Raw genomic sequence first — 19856 nt, forward strand, 5'->3', positions numbered from 1 at the left:
CCAAAAAAACAACATGAATATGACTCAAAGGAAACTATATTGGAGGCTTCACACTAGAGGACTCAAGTGTGTATCTCAACTCTAAACCAGTTGTAGCTAATATTCATTTATAATTAACAAGTTTTGCAATGAAATTTTCTGCCATAGTTCTGTAATCGACTGCACAGGATTCATAGTATCTAAGTATATTTATTGGACTTAAGACAGTTTTGGATGCTTTCACATGAGGCTTTTCTGCAACTGTTCATAATATTTTAGAGGTCAAGAGAACACTATTTTCCATGTGTAAATCTTTTGAGTTTTTTCATTGCTTTGTCTTTTTTCTTTACAGGAAAATACATGTTGAGGAAAAGATAGAATAGCTGCACAATGCTGTCTATCATTAACATTAGGAGCCCTCTATTTGGAAATGCCTAGATTGCTTATGAACTAGGGGTATTGATTTTTGCTTAGATTGCCATAATTCATCTAGAATCTTGAATTACAATTGCAATGGACAAATTGTTGCTTTGCTATTTTATATTGTCCCCCATGCCTCTCAAGATCTGAATAGTGAACAGGCAAATACTAGAGCATTAAGAATCTATGTATCACTAATTTCTTTGCTGCAAACAAAAGGAGCCAATAAATTGGGTAGGAGCTGTTAAGATGAATATGTAATTAATATTGGAAAGGGCCTTTGCTAAGAGAGTTGTGGGATAAATATTATAGAAAGCTTTTGCCTAGTGTGACATTGCTGGAATAATATACTGCTGTACCAGCCTGCCCACTGCCATAAATCTGCTAGAAAGGTCATTCTCAGTGACCTCATCCAAGTTCTGGAACATCATGTCCTAGGAGTGGCAAAGTAATTGAATATTGTTGTCTTCTTTCCTGAAATTCCCAACACACATGGGATTTAATAGAAAAAAGCCAATACAAGTTCCCCCCTTATTCCCTGTACAGTAAGGACACAGGTATTTCAGTAAAGAAGCAGACAGAGAAGAAAAGTTGAAACTCTTCTCCATGTGGATAGCGGTTCAGAGAGAAAGAGAGGAGGATTAGCTGCTGGCTAGGCAATGACTCTAGTCTGTAGTTCAACTTTCAGATGGCCAAAATTTAATTTTCTGCTATCTAAAGATTTACTTGTTTCAGTACGCTATTGTGCTGCAAGGCAGATACTTTTGGTTGATGTTTATTTATTTATTAAATTTGTATGATGCCCATCTCCCCCAGAGGGTGATTCTGGGCAGCTCAGTTTTATCTATTTTGCTTGCCTCTAATGTATTTCACTGATATTATTGTCCTGTAATATTGTACTCTTTTGTATATCCTTGAAATTTGCATAAATATCAGAGACTTTGGTCCTCTGGCCAAGACTGAAAATAATTAACAAGATGCCACTGTGTAAATTATTATGATTTAGGTATATCTTTGATATGTTATCCTGTACCAGATGGCCTATTGATTATGATCATCTGAGGCTTTTCTCTGATAGCCGCATCTTTTAAATTAACTAGAAATCTTCGTCTAGTACACTACTTCAATGTTATTTTAGCTTCAGGGGGGAAAAAGCGTTATTTTTGCAGAAGTTTGACTCTTGTAAGTAAAGAATACTTTTACTGTGCTTTTGATTTTTTAATGTTATCCTAAATTATTTTGTTGGCTATTTTGTGTTTATTATGCATTGCATTTTTTACTGCCTTGTTGTCTTAAAGGTGTGGAATACAAGTATAAAAAATAAGCAGCAGATTTTTATTGGTTTTTGGAAGAAGACTTTAAGCTTACTAAGAGCCTAGGCCCAGGATGCTGATTTCTCCTAATGAAATCAAAGCAAAGCAAATCAATCAATGGCACTTACAGAAGTGTGGCAAGCATATGGATGCAGGTTCTTTAGAAGTACAGTCAATAATAGCTACATCCTGTTTCTACAGATAAGTCTTTGGAACATTTGGTCAATAGAATTAAATGAAGATTTTTGCTAGTCTGGTTTTAATTAAGTTTTTATTCATTTGTGAAAATACTATTTTTAAGTGAAACTAATAAAATACAGAAAAGGAAACACGAGCATTAAGTGACTAATTAAAGTCACATAAAGCATTTCACCTTCATTGACCTCAAGCCGAGAATTATGCATAGATGCAGTGAAAAGGCAACATAAACTACACATGAATCATTACATTTTTGCAATCTTAAAATAGTATATTTTTAAAACTAATATACTTAAAACCAAATAGTTACAAGAAGAAAAAAGGCATGTATTATTTAAAGGAAGGCTGACACATATCAAAGAAATAATACATGAAAAATGCAAATAATCTGTCAAGCAAACAAACATTCACAAGGAAAACTATATTTTAAAAATCTACAAAAGCACATCAATAAATTATATTAAATTTTAATCATTGCCTTTAAGAATTAAGTAGTTCTGCTTTAGGAAAACATAGACATAAACCAGCCAAAATGAAGGACACTTATAACCCATGAATTTTGATGAGTTCATTAAACATATAGAAATCAATGATATGATAGTGTGCAACTTTTGACAGACTGTTCATTTTCACAAAAAAACTTCTATAGCTTTAATAAACTAGGCAATACCTTATATATTTCAAATTCTTATTTTAGGCGTGACCTTTGGACCTTTTATCTACTTCCAGGATCCAGCATTAAGACCAAATAGAAGACAGACCATACTGCACGTTAGTGTGCACAAAAGGATCCAGCATAGCAACTGACAGCACTTAAGAATTCCTATGGAGAGCCATCACTCAACACATAATCTGCAGCATAGGCCAGACAGGAATGACTTGTGGTCCATGGGTTTTGTGAAGGCTGTGTCAAAGGATTGCCAGTCATGTGACTGTGGCCAATGAACAGAACAGTTTTTGCAACAGTGGGACAAAACTATCCATACCAGTTCTGCTTCTCAGGTGGATCAGCTTCATCATCACTTCTTATTTATACCACAACAGCTTAAACCAACACATAGGATCCAGGTGTTGGAATTTGTTTTACAACAGATTTAGCTTTGTAACTCTATCCATCATTATCTATCTAAATATAGGACAAATGTGTGAATGTTACTTTTACATGGAATTAAGCTGGATATCACTGAAATGACATCAAGGTGAAATACAGGCACTTGACAGGTATAATACGCAAGGCAGAACCTCTATTTGTCACAGTATAAAAAAACCTTCCATAAATGGTAAGAATACATAGTTGACCCTCTTAAGTTTCACTCCTGGATTTGTTTCTATGTCAGATCTCAATGCCAACATACTTTTGCTTCTTTTGTATGGAGATCTTCCATAAATTATAAAGTATAGAGATCTTTGCATTAAGAAAATGGCTATTCTGGAATTACTGTCAACTAATTTTAAGAAATTAGGGCACAACTAGACAGAGTCAGGTAGTAAATCACTTTCAAAAGAATATACATATTTTTAATACTTTCTCTGAACTTGAAAGGGGTCTTAATATACTTTTACTCTCATTGGTTTGAATATTCTGTTTTAATTTGCCCAAACAAATTACTGGTTCAGCTATAATGCTACAATAAAATCCCATTCCTCCAAAGGAAAATGCTGTAGTTTGCCATAGCAACTATTTTTAGGCAATCTGGTGTTTGAAAAGAAAAAAAAAGTCAATCTTCCTTCAACATAGAGCAGGTGCCATTAGTTTGAAATACATCTGTCAGATGAAAAAAATGAAAAGCAAAAAAGAGTGTGCTAATAGCCCAATTTCCAGGTTCAGGCTGATTGTGGCAGCCTAGTCCCCCAATTCTGCAATCTGCAGGGGAGTCACCTGATCACAAGATACTGCTCGGCATAGGGGCATTTCAAAGTGCAATGGAGCAGCAAGGAAAAATTATGCATGCTCAAAGACATAAGACAGCACTGACATGATGAAGGAAGGCTATACGATCCTGGTGTATTATTGACAGATATCTATTATATCTCAGGACTATAGCCATCATTTTTGTCTGTACAGTATGATATTTTATTTTTTTAATATAATTTAATGCATTAATTTGTGGGAAGAAACTATACCTTGGAAATGTTCTGCATAGCTATAAAATAGTCCTTAAAAAAACCTGCTGATTACTGAAAAGAAATTTTGAACATAAATTTTTAGTATCTATATTGCTAAACAGGTCATTATATAAGCAGTGACATATATGCTCAATATCAGTTTCAAGTAAGGATTGGTAACTAGGAGGCAAGAAATATGCTACCATCCTAGATTAGATACTCATTTTGCAGAACTTGAAATTAAAAAATAATCAAACCTATTTAAGGATGAGCAAGAAACAGTGAAATTCTCTAACCAAACATTTCTACAGCAAACTATTATAATTCAAGGCACTTTTAATATTTTCTTCATTTTTCAAATCAGTAGTACTAGTAGTTAGCTGAGCAATGGCTCTTTGGTAGTTTCTCATTTAGTTATAACTGTCTTCTCCAATTCAAAATTATTGGATTCCCTTCACAAGAACATATTTTGTGTAAAATTATTTTTAGCAAATTTAATCTCCAGACTTTGAGGGAACTTTGTATATGGAGCGGTCAAATGGAGAAGATGCTTATAATGAAGAATGCAGAAAAGCATTTTATCTTATGTGTTTCCTTGTTGATTTGAAGGAAGTTTTTCAAATAAAGTAATTGAATCTATTCCTTCTCTGATGGTGGCACTTATGCATACTAAATTACAGTGTCTTCTATCATGCTAAGCTCATACATGGGACAATTTTAAATAAATGTATATATAAAAATATCCTGTTGGGGAAAGAACTCCTACATTAATTTGAAGAGTACATTTCTTCTCTATGAATAAAATTAGCAGCAATCAGTGACCAAATTGTGTACAGCAAATTAAAATAAGCACTTGTACACAGCCAGGACAGTTTGCCACCATGAAAATGCAAAGAAACAACATAGCCAGTCAAATCCTACATAGCAGCAAAGATAGAGGATCCTGTAGTTTAAAAACACGAGAACAAAGATTGAAAAGCAATTCATCTCTAAAAGGATAGTATAAACTGAGTGAAAACATTTCTTATAGGCTGGATTTTCTGAAAGACTTGATTTCTTCATTTTCTAAATGATAGCCTAAAAAATACCTAATAATATGTAATATTAATGGTAATATATACAATGACTCAGCTGAGCAGCAGCAGCCTGAAAAATATCCATATTACTCAAGTTTGCTCAGATGATGAGTTCTTGCTTCTATTTCTACTACGAAGTGGAGCCAAACTACATGCAGCTACCTTAGCAAGTATATAATTTGTGTTTAAGCTGGCAACTGAGTTGTGTTTACAATGTATGGTTTCGGATGATTGCACTTCTGCTTTAGCTGAGTAATAGTTCAACACCACAATATACAGAAGCATTATTTCATGCATCTGTGGCATGTTTGCAACAGAAGAAAAACACTGGTGTTCTTGCACTTCATGTTTCAGTATTTTTAAAAAAGCAGAATTCTGATGTGTCAGCTTGAGAATCAAATGTTCATGCTAAGAACAAGAAAGCAATGTAAAGCTGGAACAATGAGGTATCAGCTACAAACCAGCATTTTCATAAAACAGAAAGCATTCAAAAAATAAAATGTTACCTCAAGTTCAAGAAATCCAAATCTTATATTAATGCAGTGAATATTCAACCAGTGTATACAATCATTAAAGTTTGTAAAGAGCAGCTCAAGATGATAGACAATGTGAATGTGGAAATTATAGGCACAAAGTTGGTGTTGAACTTTGTTCAGTGAGGAAATAGAAGGGCTAAGAAACCAATGAGTCAACTATTAGAGAATTTGAATAATGCAGTTCTGTAAAAATATGCAGTGTTTTGATTTTGGTTTAAGTATATACATAAATCATCTAACCTAAAACAATTTTTAGAACATTCCACTCCTTTGCAGATACATGCAAAACAAAACATTGTTTCACTTTTTCCTGTGGAATGGGTTGATCCAACTATTCTGGGGTTGATGTTAGCATTTGCGGAACAGGTTCTTTATATTCTAGATGTTATGATTTTTAGGAATGCATGCACCCATCCCAGATTGGCTATTCCTGCAGAAAAATGTGGAATACTCTGAAGCTAAAATGCTTATTTTATTTTAAATTATTTTGCCATAACTAATCCTTTGTATCATTCTAGTTCTTCCCAGTTATCAGTAAGGTTACCTTTGCTTTGTCGCCTAATGCTAACCAGCCTTCCAGCTGATTTAATACTCCACCTTGAACTGTTTCCTGAGCTTGCCAGGTTTGTGTACTTTGTAGAGCCTTTGGTTTCATCTTCCCAGCCTGACCAAGATGAATAGTCACTTAAAGTACTTTCTGTATCACTGAGGTGGTCACTGGCAGGAATCTGGGGGGGCTCCCATCCTTCAATCTCATCTGGCTTCCTGGAATGGATGTTCTGTTTTATCACCAAACTGTCCCAAAATCCAGCTCTCTTTTCGGATTTCAAATCCTCTTTAAGTTTTATATTTGTTCTAGAGAATAATGAATAGATTTATTGGAAAGCATATTAAAAAGAAAGATATTTAAATGTCTGGGACAGATAAAATGAACATGGTTTTGCCACTGGATGAACGATAATTATGATGGTTTTCTCAATATCTTCCACTTACTGCTCCAGTTCCACTCACTGAATATATTTAACTCATTTAGGCATTTATCCTTACTTTTCTAGCTTTTAAAAATGGCTAAATGCAGAGTTAATGTAAGATTAACCACAATGGTAAAAATTAAAAGTATGTAATTTGCAAATCCAGAGATTTCTATGGGTTGGCAGCTCTAGCTGTATTATTGGAAATAATGCCAGTTCCCCCCCCCAAAATCATCTACAACGATTGCTGCTCCTATTCAACATAAATGGTTAAGCAGAATGTTTTGATATGAAAAACAGTACAAAATTTAACTGTATATTATCTAATTTTCTGGAATCTTAGTTAATTTTTCCTGATTTAGCACTTTGATTCTAGCTTTAATAATTGGAGTAATTTTACTAAAAGATAGCTTGTTACCTTTTAATATTATTTTGCACTCCATTATATACATACCCTTTAGATTTTGGAGATCTACATCCTGTTAATAATTGCTGTTCATCATCCTTATTAAATATGGATGTTACTTCTTTCCAACCCCGAAAACCTGCACCTTGAACCTAATAATAAATAATAAAAAATATTTTAAATAATTCTATAAAATATGGCAACACTGTAGAAAAGGTTTAATAATTAAACTATATTTTCTTTCATAAGTTTAATATAATTTGAAAGTTCTATTGCATCCTGGATGCAGCTTAATTTAAAACAATTATAATGCAATATACGGCATTAACTCAAGGAAGACTTAAATTTCCTAAAAGATTTCTGTATGTTAATTTTTTCTGGCTTTACATTTTAAAGAATCTAAGATAAACACTGGATTCAGATTCAGCCCAACACTTTTGTTATATAAAGTGGAGACTGGCAGTCTGCTGCCTGCAAATATATTAGACAATGCTCAATGACCTCCAAACGTATTTTTCAAATTATTTTTTAAAAACTTTAAAGTGCCAGAATCTCATGAGATCTCATGACATTTTTTACTACTTTAATTTTTTTTAATTGCTTATTAGGGTTCCTAATCTATTTTAATACTTATATGGCCCAGAAAGCAAAAACAATGCTTTAGCTGTTAACCTAAATATTGTATGGTAACTTTGCAAGATTTTTATTCTATACTACTCAAGAATTAGTTATGTTAATTTCCTGCTTTAGAGAAAAATGCTTTGATCTATAAATAAAATGGACATTTAAGTATTATAAATAAGTATCTCAGAGTGATTTTAAACCTGGTGTTCATCTCTTACAATAATTTACCTGCATTATCAGACTGAAACTAACACATACACACACACACAGAGTTAGCAAAGCCTCTTCAACTGCCTTTCGGCTGAGGTCCCTTAAAGAAAATTGCATCTGTCATATGCACTATTTATTCCCTTCCATTCAGGGTTTGAGAAGAATGTGAACTAGTTAATTTTCCTAGGTAGTAGGATTACACAAGGCCTCTTTCTCATGTTACTTCCTCCCCCCCAATTGTGCATCTGAAATTTGCATAATTTTTTACTGTGCTCAGTAACAGGTCAGAAAAGGTTTTTGTTATTATTTGCTATTGTGGATAGACACTTTTAACACATTCTAAAACAATATTTGCCTTTTCCTTCTATTTTTTGTGGGCTTTCCCATTTCCAAAATATAAATAGCAGTTAAACCATTTAGCTAACCAAAGAAACATGAGATGGATTGAATCTGTTACCTAATATTATGTGGGTAAAATTGTAGAGATATGTAATTTTTTGAAAAATGTCAATAGATCAAGAGGACTGGTTTCAGAAATGCTTTTGAACTAAACTAGAGCTAGAATCTGGAAAAGAAATCTGATTTGCAAACTGGAAAAGAGAGACTGATCGATTGATTTAGGATCAAAAACTTCCCATCTCCATGCTGTGGTAGATTCCTGCATCTTTTAAAATTGCTACAATCATGTGCATAGTATTTAACCTAAGAGTCCATTTTGATACTCAGGTGTATATTTCTACAGGGATGTACCAGAAATCTTGAACTAGTGGAGGCTTTTGAGGTCTGGATGGGACAAAATTGGTTGAAGTTGAACCCCAGTAAGATATACTGTTTGTACAGATTAATCTCTTTTTCCGTCATAATTCTGGGTAGAGTGGCACTCCTCCTGAAAGAGAAGATCGGCAGATTGGAGTGCTCTTGATCTCATAGCTACTGCTAGACAAAAAGGTGGACTATGGCCAGGGAGCGCTTTTCCAGCTTCAGCTGGTGTACCAGTTGAGCTCCTCCCTGAAGCAGAAGGCTCCAGCCACAATGGCTCATGTGTTTATTTCCATGGTGACTCATATACTATACTTACCATCATTACCTGGGCTGTCGTAGTGCACTGTACATACAGCTGCCTTTGTAGACAACTTGGAAACTGTGATTAGTCCAAAATGCAGCAATTAACAAATTGATGAATTACTCACCGTGGTCATGTAACACCTGTCTTACCGTCATTGCATTGGATACCAGTAAGTTTCTCTGTACAATTCAAAGTGTTGGTTTTAATCTATAAATCTCTATATCCTTAGCATTTAGAGACTTACAGGACTGCCTCCTCTGCACGGAGATGGCACATCCAATTTGCCTATACAATGTATAAACCTCACCAAGATCTTTTGCTGACCCTCAGATCTGTGATTTGAAGTGGGAGGGCACAATGGTTTTCAGCTTCAAGCCCCCCATTATAGAATGGCCTCCCTCTGGAATTCAGACTAGCACTCTCACTGCTGGCCTTTCAGAGTCTGCTGAAGACTGAATTGTTCTAGAAGGCATTTGGGGAGTGACAACTGTCACCATTCTGTTATTTGGACTCGTTGTGAACTGCCCAGAATCGCTGAGAGTCAGGCAGCATACAAGTTTAATAAATTGTTGTTGTTGTTGTTGTATACACAATGTGAAATCACAACTGCCAGTTATTTAGCTGGTGTTGACCTTCATTCACATTTTTTTCCCAAGAACCTAGGATGTCATAATGTATCAGTGTAGTATATGTGCAGATCCAAGCAGTGTGGCCTTTTGTAATTGACAGATGAAAATCTTATCAATGCACAGATTTTCTAAGTGCTGCCCAAGATTTTTTGGTATGGCACTCTGTGCCAATAACCACTGAGACCACACTGCCAGTTTACGCCATAATCTTTCAACTTTGGTTTTCAGATCTCGATACTTTTATGATCTTCTCCAATTCTTTGTCTTCCATTCTACTGTCCCCTGGTATTGCCACATCAGTTATCCATAATTTCTTCTCAACCACAGTTAAATCTGATGTTTTATGCAGGGCTGTGGAGTCGGAGTTGTGGAGTTGGAGCCGGAAGCAATTCTTGGGTTACTGGAATTGGAGCTGGAGTCGGTAAAAATGTACTGACTCCGACTCCTAATAAATTTAAATTGTATATAATATAAATAATACAATATCTTAAAATTTCCTATTTCATAGATAATAATTTGATTAATTTTTTTTCAGGATATATTTTAATTTCAAGTTCTCTGCAAATTTCAAATTATATATTTTGATAAAAATATAACCTCATTTTTTTTTAGCTTTTATCCTTTGTTTAAACTATAATGTTACTGAATGTAATTTCTTTAATAAATAAAATTAAAAAACCAGAATGTCTTAGTTATAGCCTTTAGACCCAAGCTTTAACAGTTAGAGTTCTAAAAAGTTGCCTGCTGATTTATGTTGGCAGTGATGGAATGCCTTGTATGTTGTGTGCTTGCAGTCAATATAGGAAATATATAATTAGTATATTTATAATTTATTTCCTATATCAATATATAATTAAAGGAATTGGAGGTACCATGAATAAAGGAGTTGGAGTCGAAAGTTTTGTGTGCCGACCCCACAGCTCTGGTTTTATGTACCAAAACTTTATCAGTTTGTATTCGGAAATCCCACAGTATTTTAACCTGCTCATTTTTGATGACTACTACCACTACTACTATCTGCACTATTGCTTTTTATTTTGTTTATTCTGATTTTATATTGGCTCTGGGAATTGTTTTATGCTGTTGTATACTGATAGGAGTCATTGGAAATTCAGCAGTATAAAAATGTAATATAAAGAAATAAATAACCCTTGTTCTTGTCTGGAATATGAAATCAGTCCATCATACCACAAGTCAGAACCATGCCATTTTATATTCAAGAGTCCAACTTTGCCTCACTGTGCCTTTCTGGAATATAGCAGATAATCCATTTTTATTTCTATAATCAATTTTAAAATTTTGCAGATTATAATGGGTTTTGTACAAATTTTGTATTTTGTCCAAGATTACTAGGTTTATGTTGAAGCACCGTGACTTTGTAAAGGGAACTTCAAGGTTGGTGGCTTTCCACACCAAATCCAAATAATACATAATTTGGCTAGGAAGAAATGTTTAACCAAATGGGACAAGAGGGATCTGTAGAAAAACATTATAGCATAGCATTATTTTTAAAGAACTCCAGCCATCCCATTTCATTCTCCTTCTTCCTGTTTCCCTGGTCTCCTCTAGAAAAAAATCAGTGCTGTATGGCCACTAAAACACACTGAGCCCTCACTATAGTATTCTTCCTAAATATTATTTTTAAAGCTTAAAGTTGTATTTATCTTGTAAATGCTTAATACCATTTTAACTGCTTAAAGAGTCAACCCTCATAGCCTGATTCAGAGGGAAGGGGTGGGACTTGAAATAAAATGCTGCAGTGGGGTACGCTGTCATTTCTTTTTCCGGCAGATAGCCACATGTTATATTCCTTTTCACTTCCCTTCCAGTTTTCCCTCTCCATCACCCTTGTCTTGCTGATATTTAGCACTCATCTGCCAATGAATATACTCAGTCTATATTTGGAAATTATTTTTCTTATGGCTTTCAAAACGCTTCTTATATTTCTACAAATCTTAGGATTCCTCAAGCCTTCTTTTGACATTTGGACAATTCTGCCTACACAAGTCATTCAGGCTTCAAAATCAAAATAGAGGGAATGATTATTGTCCCTAGCAGAAACTTAGAAGAATGATCTAACCCTTTTCATTCTGAGTTATTCTATACTATTTTCTCCAGAATTGTTGCCTTTATTTATTTATTTATTGCAAAGCATCTAGTAAATGTTATTAGCTTAATACCTTTCTTCTTTTAAAAACAAAATTATCTTCCTATGTTTTTTTCAGATCTGATTTATAGAAAATATAACTGAATTATCAGCCTCTGTAGCAGAAAATAGCAAAATTTTGCCGGCTTTTAAAAAGTTCCTGAAACCTTTAATTAAAAGTATCTCATTTGTAGACTTTACTCATTTTACTTTTCTATTTTACTTTTCTCTGATGAGCATGAGCTGGAAATGAATGATCCATACCGTGAATCAATTGTCACAGTATCAGTTTCTGATCCCATTGGGAAATCTTTAACTCTTGGCATTCTTTCATCTTTTTTGTTCTTGTTGTTGTTTAATTTTACAGCAAAACAGTAGTATCTCACTATACTTTTATAAAATGACAGAATATAAGCATTCATGATAACCATAGAAAAGTGCAGGACACATCAGTAAAGTCTTCCTTCTCTTTCAGGAACGGAAACCATCACTGGAACAAGAATTCAAGAAACAAAAACCAAGAAACAAAAGGCAATTAAAAGAATATTCATTACCAAGCTAATCAAGAAGCAGTAACAGCCTGAATAGGAGGAAATATTTAATACTGCTGAGTTCTCTTGCTGAACTGAACCATTTTCTGAGTGAGCATTAGAAAAACAGGGTGGGCATGGAAAAATAATACAGGTAGTCCCCAGTTTAAGAACAAATTCGGTTCCCAAGGTCTGTCCTTAAGTTGAATATTGTTGTATAATACTGTATAAGTAGTATTCTGTAATGACTTCGAACCATTGTGTATTTAACTCAAATTTTGCTACAATAGGCTCCATTCTTAACTATGGGTCCTCTGTAACCTGGGTGTTCTTAACCTGGGTACTACCTGTACTCCATATATTAAATATGTGTGTGCCACTGTTTTAACTATGCTTCTGATTAACAAATACACATAGGAAAGTAATGTCTCAGCAGTGCTAAATCAGTCTTATCTGGAAGCAACTTTTGTTTTAGGAAATGTACAAGAATTCTATCGCAGGATGTACCATATATCAAAGGAAAGTTTTAAATTAGGCCTCTTCCTGGAATGTTAAATAGTTTCCCTGTAGATTGTTATGTATTTTGGGGGAGAATAATAAATTTTGTAACTTCAATGAAATTCCTGTTGTTTAAACTATCAGCCTTTCACAATATCCTTTAAAACATACCATATGACAAAAAATATAGCATAATTTTATATCATAATATTTCTAGTTTGTTATAGTACGTTAATGGTTTTATCAAGGGACTAATACAGATTTTTGCTCAGAAAAAAATATGGCACGAAAATATATAATTTTATATAATGTTTCTTTTTTAAAAAAAGCTTTGCCTTACTTTCTGAGAATATTTAAATACTTTAAATTACATAATAAATTATCTAACACTCTTCTTTATTACTATTGCAGATCCAAGCCAAAAAAGTGACTTTGTATTCATTATTTTACATACAGAAGGTGTGACACTATCAATGATTGACCTTCCATTAATAATGAACTGATTATATATTGTAATTTAAACTGCACATAATTGAATTTTTACATTTCTGTCACTCCTATTTATCCAGACTTTATACTGAATAACTAATTTCACACTTATTAGAAAAAAAATTCTGCCATCAAGTAATCATAATTTAATGAGCACCACTGATTTTCAAATATGAACTATATGTTATCTTTAAAGGAAAATAAATGAGGATTATTTAGGAGGAGGATAGCTGCCTGATGGGAGAGGATGTCTTTTGTGAACTCCTGGCTTATGTTCCTGCTCTTTGATTTAGAGCTGGTCGAGACCTATTAAAGTAATCATATCGCCTCTCTTATACATCAGTAATTCCCAGGGAGGAAAAGCAGAAGCCAGGCAGCAAGAAGGAAAGAGAAAGAGAAGAGAAAAGACTTCTGATTTAGGGGAATGGAGAAAAGGAAGAAGCTTCATGGAGCCAGTCCTGGCTCACAGCACTTCCAAGACAGCTAAACAGCCAAAAATTGATAAACTTTTTTTGCAAAAAGAAACAGTAAGTAAATGTTCCCAAATTCCCATCTCTAATAAATTTCAGACTCTTGAATGAGATTTACAAACAGAAATAGAAAACCAGCAATTATTGGAGTTTTCTGCATCTCTTATGTCAGCCCTCCCCCATCATTCATCAGTCCGTTTCACCAGCTCTCCAGTTTCCTCTAAAGAAAATAACAAGAAGATTGCACAAGGCAAGGACTGGGAAAAGCTGCTGGCACAAGATGGCTCGACCGAATTCATGGCAAAACACAGCACAAACTTTCAGTGTTGAGCACTTAGCCTCCATTAAAAATGAACTGAACTTGTTAAAAAGTGATTTTGAGGTCTTTGCACAAAAGCACACAGAAAGACTCTCTGCCTTTATTGAAGCTCAAGCTCAAACAATCTAGCAAAGTGACACCCCTTAGGGAAAAAGAATAATAAATTACAAGCCAATAAAGGTGTCAATCTGATTACCGATGGAGGTGTGCAAGTACCCAAAGAAGTTACCTCATCAAACCGGACTCGTTCCTTGCAGTTAAGTCATATATATATATATATATATATATATATATATATATATATATATTTATATTTATATTTATATTTATATTTATATTTGAATAGCCTTAACTCCAGTTGCTGGGTCTCCAGAAGAGCAATTGTAACTTCTTTGGGACAGATTCTTCATTGCCACCACCGGTAAACAGATTTGTGTACAGTTGAGTGCTTCCAAGTTTGCCTGGCAGTAAACGAATTTTACTGACTTTTAAGCAATCTACTATACCACACATGTTGCTCAAAATCAGGTTTGGTTTAATTTTAGTGGCAACAATAAACTTCCTCTTCCATAGGCAGCTGAGATGCTTAGAAGTGCCCCTCTCAATTCATCTCTCCCTCCCTCTCTCCTGCAGAACAAGGTACAGCATTGAACTGACTTTGACCAAACTTGATAAAGCTAAGCAAGGTCAAACTTGATTAGAAATTGGATGAGAGGCCACCAGAATATCCCAAAGCAGTATGCTAGAGAAGGTGTCAAAAAATCCTAGAAGATGGCAATAACAAATCAGCTCATATTGTTCCAGAGAAAATTACACAGGCAGACAGTCATGTAGTAGTAATAGTAGTAGTAATCATAATAAATTAAATTTATATGTTGCCTGACTTTCCAGGGAGAAGAGAAATACCCACAGGCAGAAGCCATTCAAGTCTGGGTTTCACCCATCACTGAAGCAAGAGAAAGCGGGGGGGGGGCTGAATTGGCAAGGGTAGCAAAGAACCAAAATGTTTAGAAGTTTGAGATGCAATGATGGAGGCTTTTTGTCAAGGTCACGTAATCAACAAATGATTTATAAATTGTTTAAAACATTTTTAAAGTACACTTGACCATTCCCAGAACTATTAATGTATAACTGATAAACGAACACAAATCCTTCATAAAAGAGGAAAGTTTAAAGAAACTTTCCCTAAAGTTTCCATACTGACAAGATGTTTCAGTACTAACCAATGAAATTCACCTAACCCCAAAGATAACAATGAAGTTAACAGTACACTGAAATGGAATTAAAACAGTTCCAAAGTATTATAATCATGGTGTCTCTGTTGATGAGTAACATTTATCTGAAGTTATTCATCCAATCCTGATTCACAGATTTATCTTTTAAATAGAGGTAAGTTGCTCTCCATTCACTCAGGGCAGTAGTTCACCCAGTTCTTCATTTCTAACACAACTATGAACTTAAAACAAGAAGCTTCCACATTTCAGCTTTCAGCCTTGTACCAAAAGCACCCTACCACCTTTATTCCTGGATTCACTGAATTCCAGATTCCCCGCCTCAAAAAAGAACAAATATTTCTTCTAAGCTTAAGGCTCCTTAAGAAGTATTTCTGATATGGTAGCAGCAAAACAAAAACTTTGCTAAGGAAGTATACTGAGGATAAACATAGTACCAATATATAGAGAGAAATGTTCATTACAACAATGTGAAGTGTAGCCCATAATTTTGTACTGGTAATTTTTATTTCAGTCATCAACCAGCAAAAGATAACATTAACTGATAAAATTTACAACCAGCCATTCTGACAATCTGGCCTCTATTGTATGCTGTGGAAAAAACAACTAGGTTATTTAGTAAGTAAGATTACTGACAAAAACTATTAGTTATGCTAAAATTTTAAGAGTCTGCTAAAATTCTACTAAAATTTAAAGATTATGAAAACCACAGTATAATATAGTATAGTATACATTTGTATGATTTATATGTATGTTAAAATAAATACATGAAACTATGAAATAGTAGCTAAAATAATTAACAAAATTGCTGTATCAGTAAATTCTACAAGTAAAAAATATATTTAATATTAATATTGGAACTACAATAGTGTATTATAAAATAATGTGGTATATAGAAAGCAATAGCAGTAAAACTAAAAGGCTAAACAGCTAAAAGTAAACCAATAGAATATAAATTTATAAATATGGTCTTCATCAAAGTGATAGCTCTAATGGCTGTGACTTAGTGAATTATTTTAGCATGGTCATGAACCATAATATAGAAGCTAAACTACATCACTATTACTGTCCATATCTGGGCAGAGTTTACTCATGATATAACAGAATTTTGCAACACCTAGGAAAGTAAAATTATCTTTGTCATATAGCAAGAAGTTAAAGCTATCAGAATGCCACAGAAATGTGGATAAGAGAGAGATGATCAGCTGAAAACAAGCTTGGGTTGTGGTTTCTATGGCATCCATGCCAGATGGACAGTATCATGGTAGAAAGCATTTTTTTTCTGCATTTCCCTTTCAAAACTGGTGTGGGGAGCCCACTGCAAACAGGCTGGAGGCAAAGCTCTTCTAAATTAAACTGAGATATGAAAATTGATAGTTTATAAATGTATCCCAGGGATTAACAAGCAGGTTCTAATTGACATTCTATGTCAACGATTCTAGTTTTAATGTTAATTTGGCTTGATCTGGCCCTGTTAGCAAAATAGCATCACAGGAGACACCATAATAATTAAATTTTGAGTTAGCTTTTTCCCAAGAAAAATTGAATGTATCTGCCAAAGTTTGACCAAACCAGATGGGTTATGGGTTTTAGCTAATAAATAAAAATGTTTATCCAATGGCTAGATTCTACTTCCCTTCAGTGCACCATATTTGGAAGACAATATTTCTCATAATAGAAATCTTGGAATAATCTTGGAAAATATTTCTCAGAAATTTTTTTGGGACTCTCTCTAGAATAGCCATGTTATTTTATGGCCCTAGTGAACCTCATACGGCAACTGTGTTTGGGATTTAGTTGCAAATAGCTTAATTGCAGAAGATATATACTCTTCACCTCAACAAAATAAGCTTGGATAGCTAAGGCTGATTTCTGTGCATTTTAAAATATATAATCCAGGTGAGCATTTCAGCTTTCAGAGACTTGAAAAACTACCCATAAATATCTGAAGGTCTCACCTACTCAATGGTGCATCTACTTAACTGCTAAAGATTTGCTGTATTGGATATTTAGAGAAGGTGACGATTTTGGTCTTGGCAAAAATTAAAATTAATTCCTCCTTGTTGCAATATGGAAAGATTGCAAAGCTCTCTTCAAGCCGACAGGGGCCACAGATAAAATTGCTGCATCATCAGTATACAGCAATATACCGATATACCTATGGACTAGTTTAGGAGAATGAAAGTGTGCTTACTTAGATGAAGCCCCAAGGAATGTATGTTTTAAATGAAACTGCAGCCAATACACATTTCTGTCTAACTCCTTTCCTTACAGATATTACTTCAGTGAAATGTCCTTGATTGCTATACTTGATTTTCATTCTCACATCCTCATAAATTTTAAATATCAAAAGCAGCAGACATTTATCTACTGATGTGTTTTTTAAGTTTGTACCACAGTTTAGTTCCAGAAATTGTGACAAATGGAAATCTAAAATCAATGGAAGCAGCATGCTTTTCTACCAAGTGCTGTAGCATTGTAGCATGGGCTAATGTAGATCAACCTGTCCCAAGCTCAGCCTGTTTATCCATCAGGTTATATTCAGATTCTCAGGCCAGTCTAGAAATTTAACCTGCAAATGTTTGGCATACAGTTTGCTAATTTGACTTAACAGACTAAATGGGTGGATGTTAGTGGGATTATTTCTTTCACTATGCTTGTAAATTGGAATTATAATAGCCAAGTCCCAGTCCTTAGGAATATTAGGAGAGTAATCTATTTCTATAAAAAGAGAAGCCAACACTGGGAGCCTCCAGCCCAAACCACCAATTCATTACTTCATAAGTAATTAAATCCAAACTCAGTTCTTTTCCTGATTTAAACTGCTTAATTATTTCTGAGCATGAAAGAGGGGGCCACTGGAGTAAGGAGGCCACATTCAGTTCCATGTCCATATAGGGGCCTCAGTCTGTGCATATAAAGCAGAACAATGATCTTGTTATTTGAAACAGACAGAGCTACCAACCTCCAAAAAATAGTGGGGTTCTCTACATGGACTGCCACTATCGAACATTGCCAGGATTCCCTTATAGCTTTCCTTTTTTCCCATGGGTTAACTGTTTATAATGCTTTTTGGTTTCTATAAGTCAGAAGTTGAACAAAAAAACCAGGGTTTTCTTTATACAATTTGAAATACTGATTGAATACTGATTCAGAGACCTCCTAGTGTCTTGGCAATCATGATCAAACCAGATATGATGCATATTTGTGTGTCTTCTGGCAGTGGGGAATTGTGAGATGGTTAACATTTGCTGAAACAACTTAATTACAGATATCCAGTGTGGCATCATCTGATGCACCATCCACTACTGATGGCTCTGATATAATCAGTTTGATAATCATAACTTCTTGCTGAGGAGATCGTTTAGTGCAAGCGGGACAGAAGTAATCCCTTATAGCTGCATTATGAAAAGGTGATAATTGCAGCCTACCAAAAGTCCTCAAAAATAAAATGTCCAGGAAGTGATTGCTTTCAAGGCAATTGCTATAGTAAATTTAAATAAGTAGGGGATGAAGCTCTGCAATATCCCAATATAATCTAACAATGAAGGGTTAGAACGGTCATCTCTAGTGGACGCATTAAGAATTGCCGAATTCAGTTTTGTAACAATCTGGATGAGACAAAGTCCTCTGTAATCCCCAATCACATATTTAGATTGCAGCATAAGAGTATGAATGTTGTTGTCAGATCTAGGGACTGGTGCTGAATGGCAAAAAGCAACTTGTCATTTGCCCCAGTTCTTGTATTAAAATTGCCAGCCAATATTAAGTGTGCTATCAGTAACTTATCTATATATGTCCCTATTTTATTCTCAAACAGCTTGAGTTCCATCTTACAATAAGACGTTCTCCCATCATAAATCTCAAGGGGAAAAGTTTAATACTACAATTTGGTATTTACAATGTTGTTCTTTTAATAAATATATTTATTATATTTCTTAGGATTTGAGCAGGTAGTCCTTGCTTACCAGCTGCCTTGGTCAGCAACCATTTGAAGTTATGATGGTGTAAAAAACAAACAAACCAGCTTTCTAACCAATCTTCGCATTTACGACGTTGTGGTGTCCCGCAGTCACTTGATCACCATTTGCATGCCTCCCAACCAGGCTGTGATAAGCAGAGTTAATGGAGAATGCAGAAGTAAAATCGCAAGTCACGGTCACGTGACGTTTTGCTTAATGACCACAGTGACTTGCTTAATAACTGAATGAGAAGTAATGTTGTAAGTCTGTCGTGGTAACATGATTTTCCGCTTAGCGACCGCAGCACTTAGCAATGGAGTTGCTGGTCCCAATTATGGTAGCTAAGCGAGGACTACCTGTATTATTAGATTAGGTTTATAACAGTCTGTGTCTAGTTGCTATTATGTCTTTTGCATTTACCTATAATTTCAGAGTTAGCACCTTTCTTCTCAAGAAATTGTCTTTTCTAATCCTACTCACATATGTGGCACTTGACAAGCTGAACAACCTTTTGTTTACAAAAGGTAAGTAATATTTGACTAGAGAAATGCACTACTTCACTGAATTATAACCATTTTTATATATAGCTACTGTATCTCAGAGTTTCAGGCGTACAATGTAAAACTTAGACAATCTCTTAAAAGGTTGGTATCTCTTAAAAGGGCTGTGCAAAGCA

General features: G+C 34.5%; 2 protein-coding genes across 4 annotated transcripts in view; one reads left to right on the forward strand and one right to left on the reverse strand.

Annotated features, from left to right (window-relative positions):
- The window catches only part of FBXO25 (F-box protein 25), a 42725-nt gene extending 30035 nt beyond the window's left edge, over positions 1-12690 (forward strand). The window contains exon 10 of one of the 2 annotated variants that reach the window (XM_025173922.2): positions 12156-12690. In XM_025173922.2, the coding sequence (XP_025029690.1) occupies positions 12156-12242 (87 nt within the window). In that variant the 3' untranslated portion in view covers positions 12243-12690. Of the gene's footprint in view, positions 1-2639; positions 3898-12155 lie in introns of those variants that run through there. The other variant, XM_025173923.2, reaches the window with a different exon arrangement.
- Positions 1-19856, reverse strand: part of TDRP (testis development related protein) — a 66685-nt gene that overhangs the window by 22095 nt on the left and 24734 nt on the right. Inside the window, exons 4-5 of one of the 2 annotated variants that reach the window (XM_007439412.3) lie at positions 7054-7157; positions 5019-6483 (exon numbers count right to left, since the gene is read on the reverse strand). The exons of the other annotated variant lie outside the window; for it this stretch is intronic. Of the exons in view, the coding sequence (XP_007439474.1) occupies positions 6138-6483; positions 7054-7157 (450 nt within the window). The 3' untranslated portion in view covers positions 5019-6137. Of the gene's footprint in view, positions 1-5018; positions 6484-7053; positions 7158-19856 lie in introns of those variants that run through there. 2 annotated transcript variants of the gene reach the window in all.

The sequence above is a fragment of the Python bivittatus genome, unplaced genomic scaffold, assembly GCF_059951505.1.
Source record: "Python bivittatus isolate LINGU-HERP-01145 unplaced genomic scaffold, Pbiv_v1 ctg000020_np1212, whole genome shotgun sequence".
NCBI classification, from domain to species: Eukaryota; Metazoa; Chordata; class Lepidosauria; order Squamata; family Pythonidae; genus Python; species Python bivittatus.